The following is a 21128-nucleotide window of genomic DNA, read 5'->3' on the forward strand; positions in this document are numbered from 1 at the left end:
AATCACTTAGCACAACTTATGTTATGTCCTCATTATGTTCGTTTTTTTGTCCTCATTATGTTCTAAATGGTTGCAGCACCAAAATATAGCCCAAATTGTATTTTTTACTATTCATTTATTCATTAATAAGCTTTATTCACTTATGACACAAACATGAATATGATGTGTCTGACATTTGCTAACCACTAGATAGATTCACTGGTGGCCATAATACAAAATGTTACATATGTTCAATTTACAGGTTAATGAAATTATTTCTCTACATGCATTTTTGATCATTAGAATGACTTCCATGTCTTGTTTCTTCTGAACTACATGCCAATAAATGGCTTCCTTTAATAAATCGAATTATGGTAGTCTCAGTGGAGGATAAAATATTCCAATACACATGGTAGTTCATTGGCAGATCTTTGAAGTTCTTCACAATGGTACATTTGCCAATCCAGTAACAAGCTAATAGCAGGTTGTGGTTTAAAGCCATAAACAACAATTAGTCAAAAGAATAAAAGGGCATGCTCCTATACATTTCAAGGAAGGAGAAATACAAATGTTTATGTTTCTAGAGGGAATTTTCAAAGGTCCTTAAAAATATTTATAGCAGCCAGGCACAGTGGCTTACACCTGTAATCCCAGCTACTCAGGAGGCTGAGATCTGAGGATCAAGGTTCAAAGCCAGCTCAGGCACTAAAGAACCTAAGGCTCTTATTTCCAATTAATCACAAGAAAATGGGAAGTGGGGCTATGGCTCAGGGTAGGGCTGCAGGCTTGAACTGAAGAACTCAAGGACAGTGTCCAGGCCAAGTTCAAGACCAATGACCGACAAAAAAAAATATATATATATATATATATATATACATACATATATATCATTGACCCAATAATTCTACTTCCTGGAATCTATTCTAAATAATGATTTTATATACAGTTGGAGATGTGGCTCAGGGCTCAGTAGGAGAACACCTACCTAGCAAATACAAGGTCCTGTGTTCAAACCCCAGTGCCATACAAAAAAATTGATTTTACATAGTTTGAAAATTAACATTACAAATAGTTAAAACAGTGAGGAAACATGAATGAACAAAAATTATGAAATAGAGATTCTGAAATATGTAACATTAATATTTCTGAGGATTGTTTAATGATAGGAAAAATAGTTATGCTACTATATGAAATGAAGAAATTGATACAAATTTTTAAAATACATTCATAAAAAAATTTCATTCAAAAACAAAGTCTAGAAAAAATTGCACCCTGATGCAAAGTGACATAAAGTGTTTTCTTTGCCCTTTTACTTTTTTGGACTTATTAAAATTTCTATGAAGACTGATTATTACATTTATCACAAAAAGTATTTACAAAGCAAAGAGAATGTGAATGCTTCCTAAACTTAAAAGAAAGTTCTTAAATGCTAAGGAAAAAAAATTATAAACTAAGAGAGAATGCCATACAAAAAGACCTAATAATTTGCCAACCCAGAGAGAAATCACTATGCTGTCTACATTGCTGGGTTACTGCCTTTTATTTCTGTAACTGTTTTTCAAATGATATAAAGTTCAATATATATAGATATTCAATATATATATGATATTCAATATATGTATTGAAATTTATATCATTTGAAGAATGATATATGTACCACATATGTAATATATGTAATATATATATTTATATATATAAATTTGCCTCTGGGGGGTTAAGTTAATTCCTATTTGGTTGTGTTGTTTTACCTACCTAACTGGAAGAAGAGGAAAGGTTGATTTGTTTAAGTCAGGGCAGCTAACTTTACCCGCTAGACAAGATATCTTCTCCCTGGTAATGTACCTGACCACTCCCTCATGAGGGAGAAAGAAGCAGAAGTTGAATCTTATTGCCTCAGGGACAGGGACATAGGCAGGCCACTTCTCAGTCTCTATCCACCCCCCCACCCCCTGCCACGGTGCCCAGAACCCAAGCTGGCCTCTCTGCTCAGACCCTCTGTCCTGTGCCTTGTAAATGAGGGTTCAGCTTCCTGCTCCAATCTTGCCCGCCAGGACTTATTTCACGGGTCATACAGCCTTAAACTGTTTGTTCCCCTTCTCTCTCAGCTAGAATGGCAGCAGCACAGACAGACAATCCACAAGGTGAAAGTGGAAGAACCTTCTGGAACTCTCACCTTTGGCAGGCCTTTCCCACCACATGCTCTCGACATAGGCATGCTCCAGAGGGCCCACTGCACATGGAGTTGAGTGCTCCACCAATGTCACACTGACACCCTGAAAGCCAGGAAGCAACTGTGGTTACCATCAAATCACCTTCCTGCCAGACTGTTCCCCCACTCCCAAGGGAAGGGAACACCAGTGAGCTCAGTGTCCCAGAGTTTGTTTTCCTCCCTCTGCCACATCTTACAACTGGCAGGGGTCCAAAATATGTAGGAACCTTCCAACAAATATGGCCTGTCTCTCTAAAAGTCTACCTTAATGTTGTTAGTGCACGACCAGCTTGAGCACTGCGATCCAGTGAGAGAGGTGACAGTAGCATGGAAGCTAAACAATGGTTTAAAAACCATACTTTGACTTGGAATATTGACCCCCTGGACCTCAGACTCTTGAGTAGTTAGGATCACAGGCATGCGCCACAGGCACCCAGATAAAAATCTTATTCTCTGTGCCCTAACATACACATAGGTTCTCAGAAAGATAGGAAAACTTTGCTACTAATGGTTTTCTAGGCCACATGTTTTCCAGAAAGACTTCTATGTTTTTTGGCTGGTTCTGGGGCTTAAATTCATGGACTGGCTGCTATCCCTGAGCTTCTTTTTCTCAAGGAAAGCTCTCTATCACTTGAGTTACAGCTTCACTTCTGGCTTTTTTGTGTGTGTGATTAATTGAAGATAGGAGTCTCACAGACTTTCCTGCCCAGGCTGGCTTCGAACCATGATGTTTAGATCCCAGTTTTTTGAGTACCTAGAATTACAACTGTGAGATAGCAGTGCCGACTGCAGAAAGACTTAAAAAAAAAAAAAAAACTCAGGGCTGGGAGTTTGGCCTACTGGTTAAAGTGCTTGCCTAGCATGCATGAAGACCCAGGTTCGATTCCTCGGTACCACATACATAGAAAAAAAGCCAGAAGTGGTGCTGAGGCTCAAGTGGTAGAGCTCTAGCCTTGAGAATATCCAAGGACAGTGGCCAGACCCTGAGCTCAAGCCCAGGACTGGCAAAAAAAACAAAAAACAAAAAAACTCATCATTATGGAAACATGATATTTGATTCCTATAATCATGAATGATCTTAGAATTCTTATAAATCCTCCGTGGCCATTGTGATTTTTGTAATGATGAAGTTAACAAAAGTTTAAGGCAATACTTTAAAAAACTAAACAGCACTCTTGTAAATAATGTTTACTAACTTATGTGAGAAAGTCAAGAATAGGCCTGTGGATCAACACCTTCAGAAATCTCATTGTTTAATAGAATCCTATTTCTAAAACTACAAAATATAGCTTTAAAATTATTAGATTTGGGGCTGCAAGTTTGGCCTAGTGGTAGAGTGCTTCCTAGCGTGCACAAAGGATTTGTGAGGATTTGATTCCTCAGTACCACATACATAGAAAAAGCTGGAAGTGGTGCTGTGGCTCAAGTGGTAGAGCTCTAGCCTTGAAAAAGCCCACGGACAGTGCTCAGGCTCTGAGTTCAAGCTCCAGACTGGAAAAAAACATTACTATACTTTCTTGGTAAGTGTCGGATTGAATGTAGGGCCTCCACTAGGCTAGGCAAACACTAAACAGTTTGACCATGTTCTCAGACCTCTTGTTTGTTGTTTTTGAGGAAAAGTCTCACTAACTTTGCTCAGGCTAGCCTTAAAACTGACCATCCTCCTGTCTCTGCCTCCTAAGTGCTGGAATTCCAAAACTCATCCAGCTTAAAATGACTAAATCTAAATATTATTTATAATATTTAGGTGCCCTTCAATCTGAATTATTTTTAATAACTGAACCAACAGTATGCTGGTAAAAAGGAAGTAGAAACAGCCTCATTTGTAATTAATGATCAATGTCAACTGAATATTTGGCCACACCCCCAAAAGAATGTTCCAGTGCCACCATGAATGTTGGCCTAAAGACAGTGAACAGGAGAAGGTGATCCTGACAGGCTTTGTTTTGCTCAGGACTCACTGAATGTATTTACCTTGACACCCAAAGTAATTGCTCTTCTCCAAAGCAAAATACCCATCTTCGCAGGTGTCACAGGCATCTCCCATTACATGAGCCTTGCAGTGACAGTCACCATCTCTCTGTAGAATAATGAGTGGGCCAGAAGGCAAAATTAGGTAAGTTATAGAATTCATTCACCTTTGGGTTTGAGAGGAAGCAGTGTTGTTGGGATCTAAAGAAGATGTCCGCTGATCATAATGAGGCTATTTGCTATAGCACCCCACAGTGAGTGACCCATTACCTGCCCACACTCTCCAATTCCACTCAGGGTTCCTGCCTCATGGCACTGGCATTCTGTGGAGAGAAGAGAGCAGCTCTGAGCCAAGGCTGCCATAATGATGGCTCCCTGGCTCTCAGTACATTACATGCCTGCAACACGACACATGCAGCTCCCCTGCCAACCTAATCAGTATTTCGGCTTACACACTGAGACTGAAAATTAGATTACTGTCTGAGCTTAGCAGACCAGACTAATCAATCAATTCAACTCATCCCAAGTAATGGTGAGTTTATGGCTATTCCAACACAAAAGCAGTAACATAGGGTGCGTGCGTGTGTGTGTGCGTGTGTGTGTGTGTGGGTGTGTGTGTGTTTGTATCTGTGTTTTAAATTATTCTAATGTCAAGGTCATTACTGATAAGCTTGCAGAAAAACACAATCTATTTGAAGATATTCATTTCATCCAGCACCTCTACCTCAGTGTTTCTGATTATTCCAGCTTCAAAATATGTATAAAATTCAAATAAAATTAAGACAGAAAGAGATTACAAAAAGAAGGAAGTAAAAAAGCATTTATCAACGTAGCTGTCTTCACATACAACAAACACATATAGCAACTCAGATGAGATTTTGAAAGTGACAGAAAGTTCTGCCAAAAGTGGGGAGAAACATTACTCAGGATGTGAAAAAATGAAATTGATTCATCAGATCTTTGGGGTTTAATAAATAGTTTGTGGGTTTGGTCACTGGAAGAAAGAAAATGAAGAGGCAGTTGCAATGTGGGAAAGAATAGTGTAGAGAAATGTTACCCGAGCATCCACTGGGGTTCTCTTTGGCCAGATTCCAATATAAAGGTTTGCAGATACTGCAAGTAGGACTTTCAACATGAAGTTTGCATTGGCAATAACCCTTTAAATGAAGATCAAATTAACATTGGCACTTTGGAATCAAGATCATTTTCAAACAAGTGCTCTAACCAAAGGTTTTTCACAGAAAGAAATATTGGCCAGGGAAAATAAATTAAATGTACCCAGGAAAAATAAAAGTGCTGGACTGATGGCAAGGTCTTCTGAAGTCATTATTATTATTTATTCATTTACTTGTGACACAGCTTGCTGTCAAAGAGCAACTTGAAACTTCATAGAAAGATCTCAAGACCTTTCTTTTTTCTTTCTTTTCCTTTTTTCCTCACTGGGCTTGAACTCAGGGCCTAGGCACTGTCCCTGAGCTCTTTTGCTCAAGGCTAGCACTCTACCATTTTGAGCCACAGCATCATTTCTAATTTTTGAGTGATTAATTTGAGATAAGAGTTCAGGAGGACTTTTCTGCCCAGGCCAGCTTCAAACCATGACCCTTAGCCTCCTAAGTAGCTAAGAGCACAGGCATAAGATACCAGCACCCGGCCACAAGGCCTTTCTTATTTATAAATGCTACCACTGTACATGGATATTACAGCATAGACTATAAAATTGAAAGGAACAGTATCTGAATATTTAGCATGTTGAGTACCAATGAAGAAGGATACTTATCAGAAAGTATGTTTATAAGATGCAAGATTCACTGTCCTGTAGCCTCACAAAAAGCATCACAGGACTTCTTTTCCACAACCCATCCAAGGCATAGGCTTGTATCTCTGGCTATGGGACCAAAAGAAAGATCATTTCTAAAGATCTCAGAACATAATCCCATCCACTAGAGCATATATGCTTGGATTTATAGAAAAGAAACCACAATTGTTACAAGCATAGCTTGTAAACTAAACTCTGGGACCCCAGAATAAAAATGTTTGTATATACATATATATTATATTTATCTATTTATTTATTTTTGTGTATCATAGGGCTTGAACTCAGCCTGGGCACTGTCCCTGAGCTCTTCAGCTCAAGGCTACTGCCTACCCTTGAGCCAAGCCCCACTTCCCATTTTCTAGAGCTCAATTGGAGATAAGAGTCTCAGGTCCTTTTGTGCCTGGGCTGCCTTTGAACCTTGATCCTCAGATCTTAGCCTTCTGAGTAGCTAGGATTACAGGTGTGAGCTACTGCACCCAGCAAGAATAAAAATATTTAAATAAGCCAGAAAAAATCATAAATAGGCTTTGAAAAAGAACACTGGGCTGTTTAAGCAGTTTGGCTTTGCATCTTATTTTCCTTTACATTATACTTTCCATTTGACTTCAGAAACTCCCATATGGGTAATCTTGAATAGGCATCAGAATAGCAGGATCATCATCCTCCCATGCAGATCTTATACTTACCAAACTGGAGTCCATGGTTCCTGCTAGGTCACAAACACTGCTGGAACCTGTATTGATTTAGAAATGTTTCAAAGATCTTGTTTGATATTTTAAGTTTTTAAAGTGTTGCTGTTAAAAGAAAAGTTCACTTATATCTCTCTTTGATAGATGGTTGGCCAAGCTTCCGTGTAAATGCCATAGGAAGGTGTGCTGAATGATTCTTATGAACTCATTTATCATTGAACAGCCCTGCTCCCTACCCACCAAGAAAATCTCGTTCCTAACTGGTGATAGAGGAGATGAGGGAGATTGTAAAATGTGGAGAATTGTTAGAATTGTCCAAAAGAGGGCAATATTGCACCAGATTTTTTGATCTGTTTAAAAAAGGTATTTGTAAGTTTCTTTTACAGTTTACAGAGTCAATTATCACCTTCTCTTATTCCCCACCTGTGCCCTAAGATACTTTGACACAGAATGACCATTAAAACATATATTATTAGCATCAATAAGTTATACAAGGGGGTTACATTTTGACATGTCCAAATATGCCTACAATTGGCTTGATCAGTCTCACTCTCTCCATCACTCTCCCTCCTTCCTTTCCCCTTATCCATGCCAACCTCAACAAACTACATTGTTCCAGTTCCACACGTGAATCTTAACCATACCCGCCCTCTGGCACCCTTTCTGGTTGCTCTCTCCTTCCACCTATTGATATCCCCTCCCTGGACTGGACCTGTTTTATATTCTCACCATGAATATTTTTAGGGTATATTCATTTCCTCTGTAGTATTTCACACATTCATTAGAATCCTTCACTTACTCCCACATTCCCTGTCTCCCCTACCCTCTATTATTCAAGAGGGTCCCACAAGTTGGAGCTTTCTCCACCCACAGATGTCCCGTATTTCAGTTTTGTTTAAGCTCTAACATTCCATTTTTATTCCCCCTTCTAATACCCTCAGTCCCACAATCATAAACACACATATTTATAATCTTTGTCCTTCTGAACCTGCCTACTCTGCTCCCATGTTTTTCTCTGATAGTTCACAAAGCCTTCTCACTCCTGTTTTCTGGTTCAGTCGTGCCCAGCCTCAGGCCACCTCCAGGGCGGCCTATGTGGCTGAGACACTGGAATTGACACAGTGGCTCTACCTCCTTCCACTTCTGATGTGAAACCCGGACCCCTCCAATTACACTAGAGCTGAAGTGTGATAACCAAGTTCCCCAAGAGGCCAGAGGCAGGTGAAGGAGGAAGGAGACTACAGACCCCACTCACTCTGTGACATGGGGACCTACTGGAAAGATCCCAGCACAGCCAACATTTGTACTAAAAGCCAGTAAGGAACAATGCGTTATCAGTGGTCTTGAACAGGGGCAGATGGGGTCAAACACATAGGGGTAACCAGGGTGGCTAGAGACGGGGGGCGGGGGGGCTGACAGAGCCAGCCCTCCAGCATCCTGCCAGCTTCCCTACCTTGGCAGTGGGGGAAGTCATAGGCTCCTGAGAGACACCTGTCGCACCGCTGTCCTGTCATCCCTGGCAGGCATTCACACTGCCCAGTCACTGGGTCGCACGGCACTGGATAGGATCCATGGGCTGAGCATTGACAGCCTGGGTGAAAAGAATTCAGTGACACTCAGGGAACTGGGGCACCCAGGGCCAGTCTAGCATCCTGCATCAGACCCTTTGGGATAGAGCCAGAGAGTCCAGATGTCCATCCCAGCTCTGCCTCTTACTACACCTGGAACCTGAAGTGAGTTGTTCACCTGATTAAAGTCGCAATTTCCCCTCTTTAAATGGAATTGATACTAACATTGGCTTGATAATATGGTTGGAGGATGAAATAATACTTAATATGGAAAGTGGTAGGGTGTCTATTTTAGTGAGCACTTCAATAAATGCTAGTGTTTGTTGCTGTTGCTAATTTTACACTCCACAATATTGGCTGATGATGAGTGATGGTTCTGGGAATGCTTCTCACATACAGTAATGGCCCTTGTAAGAGAGTGAAGGGAAGAGCTAATAGGGACATGGCGCTGGGTAAACTCTAACTCCACTTACATGAGGATCAGGATCAGTATAAATCAGCCTGGCTTTCTCTGCCCTCTTATACATATTCTGTCAAGGTCTACTATTGTTGAATAACGACAAACAGCATTGTATATACAATGTTAGGAATGGATAGGAAATACCCTTTGTCCCAACACAAGTCTTGATCATCATCTTTGAGGGTGAATAAACAGGAGAGATGAAAAGCAGAGACTCTACCTACTCCCTTCTTTGCTCCCCTCCTTTGTGTCTTTTCAGCTAAAATTCAAAGCCAAAATTGTTCGGTGTCACTCCCATTTTCATTGTGTGGACCCTCATGCGGAGGAGTGGAAATAACCTAATGTCTTCAGACCCGAATCTCACTCCTTAGTCAGAACTGAAAAGTATGAACACGAATGGACTCATCAAATTCCACTATTACTTGATCAAGTCCAGAAACCAAGTGATATTTCCACAACCACCAAATTAGACAGTAGCGAAAGGTTTCAACTTCTGTGGTCAAACATATCCAGATCCAAATCTACCAGATATGCCACTTCACAGTTATGCAATTGTGAACAAGTGCTTAGAGTCTAAGCCTGTTTGTTCTCCCACAAATGAAGGATGGAAAACACTAAGTGGGCCAGGCATGGTAGCAGCATACATGCATAATCCTAGAGCACAGAAGTAGAAGAATCACACTCTGAGGCTTACTGATGCAAAGTGTGAGACTATCAGAAAAATAAACAAAGCAAAAAGACCTGGGGGCAGGGCTCAAGTAAAACACCTGTCTGGCAAGTACAAAGCCCTGAGTTCAGACTCTAGTACTGGAAAATAAAAAGGAAAGTCTTAAGCACAATGTTGCGCATGTTTGCTCTTATTAGCAATATTTTTCTAATGCTACACTCAATGCTTGGGATATGTCCCTTTCACAATTCTATACTGTATTAACAGGTATTGGTAAAGTGGTAAGCCTCATTTCCAAATTTATATTCGGTATACTCAGTAAAAGTACAAATCACCAGGCCCTGTGACTACAGTAAATGGAAAACTATAATGACCTCACTCAGGAAAGACTACTGATGATCCAGGAATGAAGACTAATGATGACATAGGAGTAAAGATTTAGGTCACTTCACAGGGTATAGAATCATAACTAGCTGAAGTGTTGTTCACTAAGAGCCAAGAGAATAATAGAGTAGGGATAGTAAAAGAAGATTCCATCTAGGTGCTGGTGGCTCACACCTGTAATGTACTCAGGAGGCTGAGATTTGAGATTCACAGTTCAAAGCCAGCCCAAGCAGGATAGTCCATGAGACTCTTTAATCCCCAATTAACCAGAAAATCAGAAGTAGAGCTGTGGTTCAAAGTGACTCAAAGTGCTAGCCTTGAGTAAAAGAGCTTAGAGACAATGGACCTTTTTTTATTTTTTTGCCAGTCCTGAGCTTAAGCTCAGGGCCTGAGCACTGTCCTTGGATTTTTCTCAAGGCTAGAGCTCTACCAGTTGAGCCTCAGCACCACTTCTGGCTTTTTCTAAGTATGTGATACCAAGGAATCGAACCTGGGTCTTTGTGCATGTCAGGCAAGCACTCTACCACTAGGCCAAATTCCCGGCCTGACAATGGACCTTTTATTCCCAGGGTGCCATTCAATTTACTGAAATACTTTAAAAAAATAAGACTAAAATGGAGACATCTGCCTCTAGTTTGTTTTCTGACCCTGGCTGAAGAGTCAGCTCTTCTCCAGCCTTCCAGACCAAGCTGCAGACTTTAGATCTTTCTAGGCCCACAGTTTTCTCAGCCAGTTCCTTAAGATAAAGCTCTACATGCATGTATAGGTCTTATTGGATCTACTCTGGAGAAGCCTGGTTAATGCAGGTTCTTGCTGCTATTTCTGCCTAAAGAAAATGGAATGCAGACAGACAAACATTCATGTGGGCAGTTGCCTGCAGCACAGCGCGGCACAGGGCAGCACTGTGTGGGTGGCACAGGCACTGGTCCTTAGGGCCATAGAGGTTGTCCAGGGAGCCCCAGGAGATGTGGTGACACACATGAAAATGAAGGTTGATTCTTAAACACACATACAGTGTTTTACAATGGCCAATTACTCAAGCTGGCATTGTGTGTCTCTCATTTCAACCCAACTATCCATGAAAGCTGCCAAATCCCAAACGAAACCATAATTTGGCAATCTTTTTCTCACTCTTGAAAATACTAGTTTCATTTTGTTTTTTGCTTTGTTTAGCTCCTGTGCTGTTTGTGAAGTTCTTTACCTTTTCCTATCTACTCCTCATTGTGCCCTAAGATATTGTAACACAGAATGAGCATTAAAAAATAATATAGGCTGAGTATTGCTTATCTGAAGTAATTAGGATCTAAAGTGTTTCAGATTTGGATTTTTTTCAGATTTTTATAATATCTGTATGTATATAATGAGATAGGGATGGGATCTAAGTTTAAACATGAAATTCATTTATGTTTTATTAAACACATCCTATACCTCACCTGAAGGTCATTTTATGCAATACATTTAGTACACTTATGCTTTGATGACTATATCCTGTCACATATGATTAAATGTGTCATTTTCTACTTTTAGTGTCACTATTCGCACTCAAAGACTATCTGATCTTGGAGTATTTCAGAGTTCCAGTTTTCAGATTATAGATATCCAACCTATAATATCAAAGGTCCAAGGAGGAAGAGAACTTGTCTGCCATGGTCCCCAATATCTCCCAGCATCAAGCACAGCCCTGGTCCAGAGGATATGCCCTACTGTTCAAGGACCACGGTTGAAATCTGCCCTGAAGTCCTCAACTGAACACAGTCTTGCTGTGTGTTATTTTATCGAATTTGCTATGTTGTCATGAGACAGGAATTACTATGAATAATATCATCCTCTTCATCTCCCATGATAAGCTGAAGATATGACACAATACTACATACACAGCATGTGACTTGAGAGTTTCACAGAGCTCCTTATTGTTTAATGGGTGTTTTGATTGCCTGTGGTTTTGGAGCTTTTCCGTCTGGCAAGAAAACAGGCTGAAAGCTGATAGTCAAAACCATAAAACCAACAATCAAGCCCATAATACATACTACAATCCATTTCTCTGGACTTGGAAACTGGAGAAATTAAATCTATGGAATGCCAATGCCTTTTATTTTTGCCCATTGTGGGGCTTGAACTCTGGGCCTGGGCATTGTCCCTTTGTTCTTCAGCTCAAGGCTGGCACTCTACCACTTGAGTCATAGCACCGCTTCCCGTTTTCTGGCAGTTAATTGGATATGAGAGTCTCGTGTACTTTTTGTGCCCAGGCAGGCACTGCACCACAATCCTTAGATCTCAGCCTCCTGCACAGCAGCTAGGATTACAGGTGTGAACCACCAGCGCCTGGTTCCTCCAGTGCCTTTCCATCCCACCGCCTTGGTATTCTCTTAGACAAAAGTTGAATTGCAAAGTGAAGGAATAGCTCTAAACAAATTTTTAACTGTTGCCTGCTCCCACCCATCTTATAATTCTTGTTTATGTGCCCTGTAGAGGCTGGCAGCTTTCCCTGATATTTGCCACCAGTGGGGCACCCTTGTCATCATCCCGCAGCTAGTCTGCCTGACTGAGAATAAGCTAACAGAGCGGAGGAGGCTAGCCCCTCGCTGGCAAAATATCTTAGGAGTTATCTAAGCAAAGATGACAGTAGCTCTGTGGGTCACTGTGGCTGGGGCGTAGGAGCACCTGTACATCTCTGTGCCTTCAGTTGTCGTGGGGATCATGGATTCTATATCTGCACCCCACATTCTCTCTGTTCTAAGAGCTATGTAGTTGCTGTCTGAAAAGCTGAACCCAAAAAAAGAAGAGGAGAGAACAGAAGAAATGAGAGAAAGAGAAAAAAAAATGAAAAAGAGAAAAGACCACTGCCAGTGGCTCTCAGGAGGCTGACATCTAAGAATTGTGATTCAAAGCCAGCCCAAACAGACAAATACTCTCATCTCCAATTACCCAGAAAAAGAAAAGCAAGAAGTGAAGGTATGGCCCAAGTGGTACAGAACCAGCTGTGAGTTAAAAAACAAGTGAGAGCATGACATCCTGAGTTCAAGACACACACACACACACACACACACACACACACGAAACAGAGAAAAGTAGAAGATAGGAATAAAAGCAGAAAGGAAAAAGAGGGAAGAATAAACCTTCTTCCACCCAATAAAGTTAATGAAGGGAACTTCAACCAATGGTTGAATAAAACACAAACATATGTTCTATATGTGTACACTTTCCCAATCCGGAAAATTAAAGGGTATGTGGGTCAAAACAAGAAGAATACAACATTATACTTAGAAAAGTATGGTAGCAATCTAATGTAAATCATAAAACCAGGTTTGCAGTTGGTAAGAACAGATTAGAAGTGTTTTAAAGACCCTTTAAAGAAGACTTTGAAGGTCTTTAAGCAATAAAGAATAAAGGTTTAGGATCAGTGTTTGGCCAGGATATGCCGGGCTATTTTATATAAAACTTTAGACCATTGATTTGATTCTAAAATACAACAGATTAATAATCTACTCTCTGTAAAACACACACACACACACACACACACTAGAGCTGTCAAAAACAAAAGATTAACACACAAGAGAATAAAAATAAAGAGTAAATAATAAAAATAAAATAAATTTTCAAAAATTAAAAAGAGAATATTTTGGCATTTCAAATTCTTTCCAGAATGGGTTCAAACCCAAATGAACAAACTACAGGATAGAATTTGTCACCATCTCATGACTAAGATGATGGCGAACTTCCTCTACAACTCGGAAAGTAGTTCCTGGGCACTGGCAGGCCTCTCCAAGCCTAGGCTTCTCTAAGGCCAGACATGCATTGGGACTAACAGAGGTGACTCTTCTGATCCAGCTTGAAGCCCAGAGCTGAACCAATGTCACCTGCCTGTATATCCATCCAGAATAGAGTTGAGAAATGAGTAGGAAACAACAGGGTGGTGGTATTGAGGCACTAGGCCCTTGCCCCTGATGCCAGTGGGGCCCCCACCTGTGTTGATGGGTTTGGAGTTTGAATGTCCCATAGGCCACATGCACAGCCTTCCCAGACCCACAGAATTTTCTATAAAGCCTTGTCTGTTGTTCTCTCTGCTTCTCTTTATTACACCTCCAACTGCTCTGCTGTTTTGTTTATATCAGGGTTACCAGCTCCTCTTTGTGGCTATTCACAAAACCTTTCATCATTTTCTTCTGAATAGAGCTTCTACACAGTGCTACAGAGCAATAAAGCACAGCAGTAGCCTGTTGCTCCAAGAATAGAACTATAGCCTCAAGTGAGGATCCTGGGAAAAATAAGGGCCCCAGCTTCCTGGCCACACGTGTCCTGGGGAAAACATCCAAAAGTAGAGAGTGGGTGGGAAAGGCTCAGTGGGTGGATTGTGGTTCTGTGTCAAAGATTCTTATGTGTTCTGACATTTAGCTTTTTTTTGGTATGCTTCTCATTTGTTATACTATCTTGAGATAATTTACAGAAACAAAATGATTTTGAAAAACATTTTCACTGATTTACTTTTTGTTTTGCTCAGTTAGTTACCCAACTGATCTCGGAACTCTTACCAGTTTGGAAATCCCATCTTCTTTCTGCTTAATCTTGAATACAGTCCTGCTAGGCTCCCCTCACCCCCCCCCCCCCGCCCTTGCACTCTCCCTTCCCTCCCCCCACCTCTATCTCTTTCTCTCTCCCCCATCTCTATCTCCCTCCCTCCATCCCTCCCTTTTAGCAATTGGGAAAGAAACCCTTAAAATCTACCTCTTCCTTCAAACACACACACATACACATACACACACACACACACACACACACACACACACACACACACATGCACACACACGCACGCACACGCACGCACACGATGATCTCGCCCTGTTATTTTCTTAGGAAGAACTCTATCTTGGAAACTGGTTATGTGCTTTGCCCACTTACCATGGCAAATAGGGAATGAGTAGAAGCCAGAGCGGCAGTGGTCACAGCGGGGGCCCTCAACCCCAGGGCGGCACAGGCACCTTCCATGGTCATCACAAATTTCAGGAAGAACACCTTCTAAATTACAGTCACAGCCTGGGAAGGATACCAGTCCCTCTGTTAGTGTCACCCTTCCCTCAACATGCGTCCCCACCAGGCTTCTGATACCCCAAAGGCTACATCTTAAAAGGAAAGATTCCAGAAGACCACAGACACTGTAAACATCTAGAGAAGGGCAGCAGTTTGGCCAATGAATTATTATCTTTTGATATCATTCATTGATGCTTGTAGAAAATGTGGGTTGTGTTTCCCCTGCCAAATCAAGACTTGTACAGTAGAACTTAGATCTGATTTGTAGAACTCACCGGATTCACATCTAACAGCAATCTTAAATTAAACCTCTACCTTCGACTTTTTAGATATAAAGAAGCTAATGTGAATTTAGCACTATTAGGCACCAGATGTGGCTTTAAGGGTTTCCTCTGGAAGCCTTTAATCTCACTTAATCCTTGTCTCACTTAATACTCCAAGCTCAAGGTCTTTCTAGCAGCCAGGCTAATTCTTTTGCCCCAATCAAGCACTTTCCCCACCTCAGGACCTTTGCCTCGACTGTGGCTCAGCCTGTACCTCCACACAATGGCTCTTTCCCATCTTTCAAGTGTCATTTCACATCCACTCCTCAGAAGGTCTCCCTAACCTGGCCTTATACATAAGTTCCTTCCCCTCTCTTCATTCTCTGGCCCTATTTGTCTTTCAGGACACTTCAATTTCTTTTTAATCATTTATTTGCCTGTAACATGGTATGACCAATGGAGTCAAAAGAACCCATGACGCTGGAGCCCAGGTGGCCATAAGATCTTGCTATTTCCACTTTCATCCTTCAGGTATCCTGACATCACCGCTGAAGGATGGTCTAGGACAAGGTGCTACATGGAAAGAGACCAGAGGCTCCAGCAATTTCCCTCTTTCTCCATCAAGGGCAGCAGGAGAATCGCCCAGATGCTTTCAAGGACTGTAGGAAACTAAACGTTTAGGCTTGGATCACTACATGTGGGGTGATTCATTACACAGAAACAGAGGAGGAAAATCCCAGCAACTTGAACCCTTAGGGAGCACTAACTTCAAGATTCTGGCACCATCACATGGTATTTAAATAAGTAAATATTAAGTAAATTTTTCCCTCAAAGAGAGATTCTTGCTTGACTTCATTATTCATGTATTAATGATAAAGTCAAGAAAGAGCCCGCCCTAGAAGATAGGGATAGTTTCTTTTTAAGAAAAAAAGGATATTCAGAAAGAGCAATTAATTCCCAAGGTCACAAAACTGAGAAGACAAAGTCGGGGTGGGAATTCATGTCTGCCTAATTAAAAATCTTAGGTTCTTTCTGTTATCCCAGGAAGATGAATGCATAACTATTTTTAAAGTAACTTTCAGGCTATGTCCTAAAGTTGGAGATCGTATATACCAACCTTTTACAGAAAACATCTACATTTGTATTGATTACATTATCTTCTAAATCACTGCCTGGGGAAGGTCCAGAGAGGCTCAAAAATTCAACTGGGCTCACCTCGTGTATTGAGAGTGGGTAGCCTCATGCATTTGGAAAAGGTTTTCTACATAGATCAAAAACATAGATTAACTTGGGTGGTGGGTGGGGTTGGGAGAGATGGAGATCCAGATGCATCACTTATAAATTGACATGTTGAATTGTACAACCCCTTTGTACAACTACTTGAAGATAATAAAAATAGGACTAAAAAGTAAAGTTTAAAAAAAAATGGCACACTTATGTGAGACACAACTCTGCCTAGAACAAGCACTGTGGTTGGCATCTTGAATGTCCACTCTAAGAAAGTCTGTGTGTGAAAGGCTTGATCCCCACCTGAGGCACTATGAGGAGGTAATTTCTTTAGGACCTGGGGCATAATGGGAGGGAGTTAATATTGGTCACGGGTGGGTGGATCTTTGATGGAGGTGGGGAGTCCAGCCCCTTCTCTCTCTTTTGTTTCCTTATCTCCTGTATCCTGCAGTGCCTCACCATAGATCCAAAAGGAGAGAGCAAAGCCACTCAGAACTAAAATCTCTCAGCCAAAATACCAGTAGAAAACTGGCTGCCATGAGGGCTTCTGAGTGAGCTAGTGATGTATAATCCAAGCATCATTCAGTTTCCTTAATCATTCAGTGCTAATGCAACAGACAAAGTGGAGTAGGGAATGATGGAAAGTCCCTGCCAGGACCCAGGAAGCAGGACTTGAAATTAGGCTTGGTGCTGTCTACAAGAAGTGGAAAAGGAAAATGAAACATTTTCACTAGATCAAAAGGGAGGTGACTTACCTTGTATATCACCAGCTATTGGATCCTCTGGACGTGGATTGTAAGTAGGAAAAATAGGAATTCCTATTTAAAAGCACACATAGAGAGACTCAATCAGAAAACAGGTAAGCAAAGTATTAGGTTGCACTAAGTAGGGATGTGCTATCCCACGCTGTAAAAGACAATATGTAGAGACTAAGGAAAGGCAATGTTGCTCTATTACAAATGCGTTTCAAAATTGAGACCAGGCTGATCCGATAGGCTGATTTGTAGGTTAATGAACAGAAATGGATGTTTTAAGATCACAGTAACTTAGTTTCTCACAGAGGGTAGGCCTAATGAGGAATGGGGTTGCCTTGTTTTTAAATGCAGCTTTATTGTTTGGTTGAATTTTTTTATATATAATTGAGATTAGCTTTTAAACCTATTTTCATTCCATTTTTTCCTCCTGAAACTTTGTTTGTGCCATAAAAATAATTTGACTTTTATTTTTCTTCCTTTTATTTCAACTAAAAAGGCTAGGAAAATTCTGCTCAGTTTCTATCCAGTTATCACTATTCTTAAAGAGAAAGTACCGATGGGGTAGTGTGGTTTTGGGGACTCAGACATTGGTTTCTGTAAATGTCATTCACAACTTTCAGAGTGAAGAGGGTGGTATTTTAGTAGTTACCTGGGGACTGCAGGTGTAACTTCGAGCACTCACCCACTCATATAAGTTCTGTCCCCACCATAGGCTTCTATGATTTATCAACAGGAGGCTCAATGAGCAGTTAACATAATAAAAAGGGAGGGGTCTCTTCTCTTCTTGAGTGTTTCTTTGTCCTAATACCAGAGAACAGGGTTTTGTGTGTGTGTGTGTGTGTGTGTTTCTTTTATTTTCTTTCTTTTTTTTTTTTGCCAGTCCTGGCCTTGCACTCAGGGCCTGAGCACTGCCCTTGTACTCAAGGCTAGAGCTCTACCACTTGAGCGTCGGCACCACTTCCAGCTTTTTTCTATGTGCGTGGTACTGAGGAATCGAGCCTGGGTCTTTGTGCATGGTAGGCAAGCACTCTATCACTAGGCCAAACTCCCAGCCTTGAGTACAGTTTTGACACTATTGTAAAACAGAAGCAATACTTTTGTCACCATTTACAAAATTGATTTCAGAGTTTCTGGCTTTATGATCTACTAATTTCCTAGCAGACATTTATCTTTGCTCATAAAGAGGCTGAGATAGTAGAGACAGTGATAATTTGGCCTATTATGCAGCAAGAAAAACAAAATGCATCTCCATATATGGGAGCAAATTATATCATACATATGCTAACTCATGGTATTTCTATTAGTTTCTTAAGAAAAGTCACATATATGGATTACTGTTAAATTGAAATTCCTAAGATTTGACCCTATTGATCTAGTGAGATGACAGATAAACACACACACACACACACACACACACACACACACACACACACACATTCATATGTATGTGTACACACTGGGGCCTGGGCACTGTCCCTTAGCTTTTTTGGTCAAAGTTGGTCCTCTATCTACACCTCTACTTCCAGCACTTTGATAGTTAATTGGAGATAAGAGTTTCAAGGATTTTTCTATTCTGACTAGTTTCAAATTGTGATCCTCAGATCTCAGCCTCCTGAGTAGCTAAGATTATAGCCATCTTGAATACTATAAATATACTTTAATAAAAGGTTAATTCCAGGCTTTTGGAATACTTCCATGTAAATATAGCCTCCATGACTCTACTACTGTTGCACCACACACACACACACACACACACACACACACACACACACACTCCATTCCATGTCCACAGATGTACATGTGCAAAGGCCAGCTGTAGACCAGAAAGCATGGCCTCTCTTTCCATAGAAAGACTTACTCAAGCAAAATGGGAAGTTATAGTATCCATCTGCACACTTCTCACAGTTGTCTCCATGGAAGTTGGGCTTACAGTGACAATGGCCGGAGCCCTGTTCACAGCCATCAGCACGCTCAGGGTCGCAGCTGCAAGCTAAGAGAAATAATGGTTTCCAAAGGATCAGCCATTCCGCTTCAAGATACTCCTTAAAACTAACATGTCCTCATCCTTCTCAGCAACATTTCATTCTTGGCCAGTGCTCTGTAGTTAACCCTGCAGGCATGTTTCCCAGTCTATACCTGACTGGCAGTTCTCATTGAACCTCATGGGCTGGCTGGCTATCAGAGGGAAGCCTGAGTGAGCTTCTCACAGTCATTCTCAAAAATGTCATTTAGTACACTACACAGTGCACTGAACAGAAGGCAAAGTCTGCACTGATCATAGTCAAAGAAGCTGGGGAGTGAGCAGGGTTGGCTGTGCTGTAGATACTAGCAGGTCTGCTGAGTATGTCCTGGACACAATCCAACCATGAATCCCTACAAAATGCCTATCATTGCAGCTGATGAGTACAGAAGTGTAGAATACTGGGCCACAATGCTGTAGTTGTCAAAAGCATTGTCCCAGTGCCCAAATGTTAGCTTCCAGTGATATGGCTGGTGGAAGGCACTGTTTGCAGTCCAACAAGATTATGGCCTAGAGCTAGGTCCTGGTGGGTCAACACCTGTAATCCTAGCTTCTCAGAAGGCTGAGATCTGAGGATTAAAGTTTGAAGGGCACAAGAAAGTTTATGAGACTCTTATTTCCAATTAACCACTTAAAAACCATAAGTGGAATTGTCACTCGAAATGGTAGAGCACTAGCCTTTTGCAAAAGAGCTCAGAGATGCCATGTTGGCCCTGAGTTCAAGTCCCACAACCAACAACAAAAAGGGTTATGGACTATATTCAACACTTTGAAGTGGTTGTAGTACACTAGATTTGATACACCACCCGCAATTTGGAGCATCTCCTTAATGTGACAGACTATTTTCCAACTGTGACAATCAGAAAACATGAAAGAACCATATTGGCTAGATATGGGCTATACATGTAGAGAAAAGTCCATTATTGAATCAATGATGAAAATTCCACATAGAAATCTCAGCTCATTTTTGCCAGGTTACATTAATTTTCTGTATAATAGGTGCATTCCAATCCAGTCATGCCAGAACAGAGATGGACCACATTCTGAATTGATCAGTGGTTTTGTTACTCAGTCAAAATATTTAACTATTCAGACTTTGGTTTCTTCCTCCTAGAAATGAGAATAAAATGTGCTCAGTATTTTGTGATAATTAAGTAGGACTTCCATGTAAGTACTTGCAATGTCTTGCATATGGCAAGTACAACTTGTAATTTCAGCACTATGGTTATTCTAAAGTCCTTGTGTGTTGTTTTGGTACAAATTTTGACAGAAATTAAAATTATTAGAGATCATGCCAACACAACATAAAGTGGAAAAACATTCACAGCAGACCTGATAGGTGACAATTCCAAGATTAACTATTTTCCTAGCTATTCTTTTTGACATTTCATTTGATCTTATGAAATATATTACTGTTTCAATTTACATGTAAGAAATATGGGGCTTGGAATGATTATGTAACTTCCTGAGGCTATCAAGCTAAGAAGAGTGGAACAAATAATAGAAAAGGAGAAGGAAAGAAGATTGTCCTCCAGTCAGAACTGAGTCTGGGACATCCTTGGAGCATTCTACACAGTCTAAGAGATATTAAGCTGTCCTGAAACTCACGGATGCAGCCATGAGGGGCATCAACCGGAACTCCATAAGGGCGGTAATAACCCATGGCACACTTTTCACAGTTCACACCAGCTGTGTTGTGCTAGGAAGAAACAAAAAACATATTGAAATGTTTAAAAACATTTAGAATGTCCAGTGAAATAATTTCATCTTAAACAATGCTACTTTCAAAATTACTGAAAACATAAGCACTGATCTTGACCTTGGCTCTCCAAGACTTGCCAGAGATACTCAGAGATACTGGCTTAAACCGTGGCTCTGAAATTTTTTCCCACTGGAAAGCCCAGGATTTCTCCTCTGTGAAAGGAATTGCTTTAATGAAGTGTTTGACTTTTGAGTGAGGGAAAAAATCCCTAAAAAACTAGGTCTCATCACCTCATTCAGAAAAACTGATAATTCCCACTTATAGTCTTAATCCAAGGAACAAAAGGCCTTGTTTGTATTTATACCTTTTCCTATTTTGGAAGAAAAAACAGAT

The 21128-nt window shown here is 40.8% G+C and overlaps 1 protein-coding gene across 1 annotated transcript in view; it reads right to left on the reverse strand.

Annotated features, from left to right (window-relative positions):
- Nucleotides 1-21128, reverse strand: part of LOC150049833 (laminin subunit alpha-3-like) — a 129530-nt gene that overhangs the window by 48571 nt on the left and 59831 nt on the right. Inside the window, 10 exon segments of the mRNA XM_090353538.1 lie at nucleotides 2153-2252; nucleotides 4163-4268; nucleotides 4430-4482; nucleotides 5217-5316; nucleotides 6662-6708; nucleotides 8118-8255; nucleotides 14640-14774; nucleotides 17014-17076; nucleotides 18872-19003; nucleotides 20642-20732. Coding sequence (XP_090209664.1) covers nucleotides 2153-2252; nucleotides 4163-4268; nucleotides 4430-4482; nucleotides 5217-5316; nucleotides 6662-6708; nucleotides 8118-8255; nucleotides 14640-14774; nucleotides 17014-17076; nucleotides 18872-19003; nucleotides 20642-20732 — 965 coding nt within the window.

The sequence above is a fragment of the Megascapheus bottae genome, chromosome 19, assembly GCF_031878675.1.
Source record: "Megascapheus bottae isolate mThoBot1 chromosome 19, mThoBot2.hap1, whole genome shotgun sequence".
In the NCBI taxonomy this organism is placed as follows: Eukaryota; Metazoa; Chordata; class Mammalia; order Rodentia; family Geomyidae; genus Megascapheus; species Megascapheus bottae.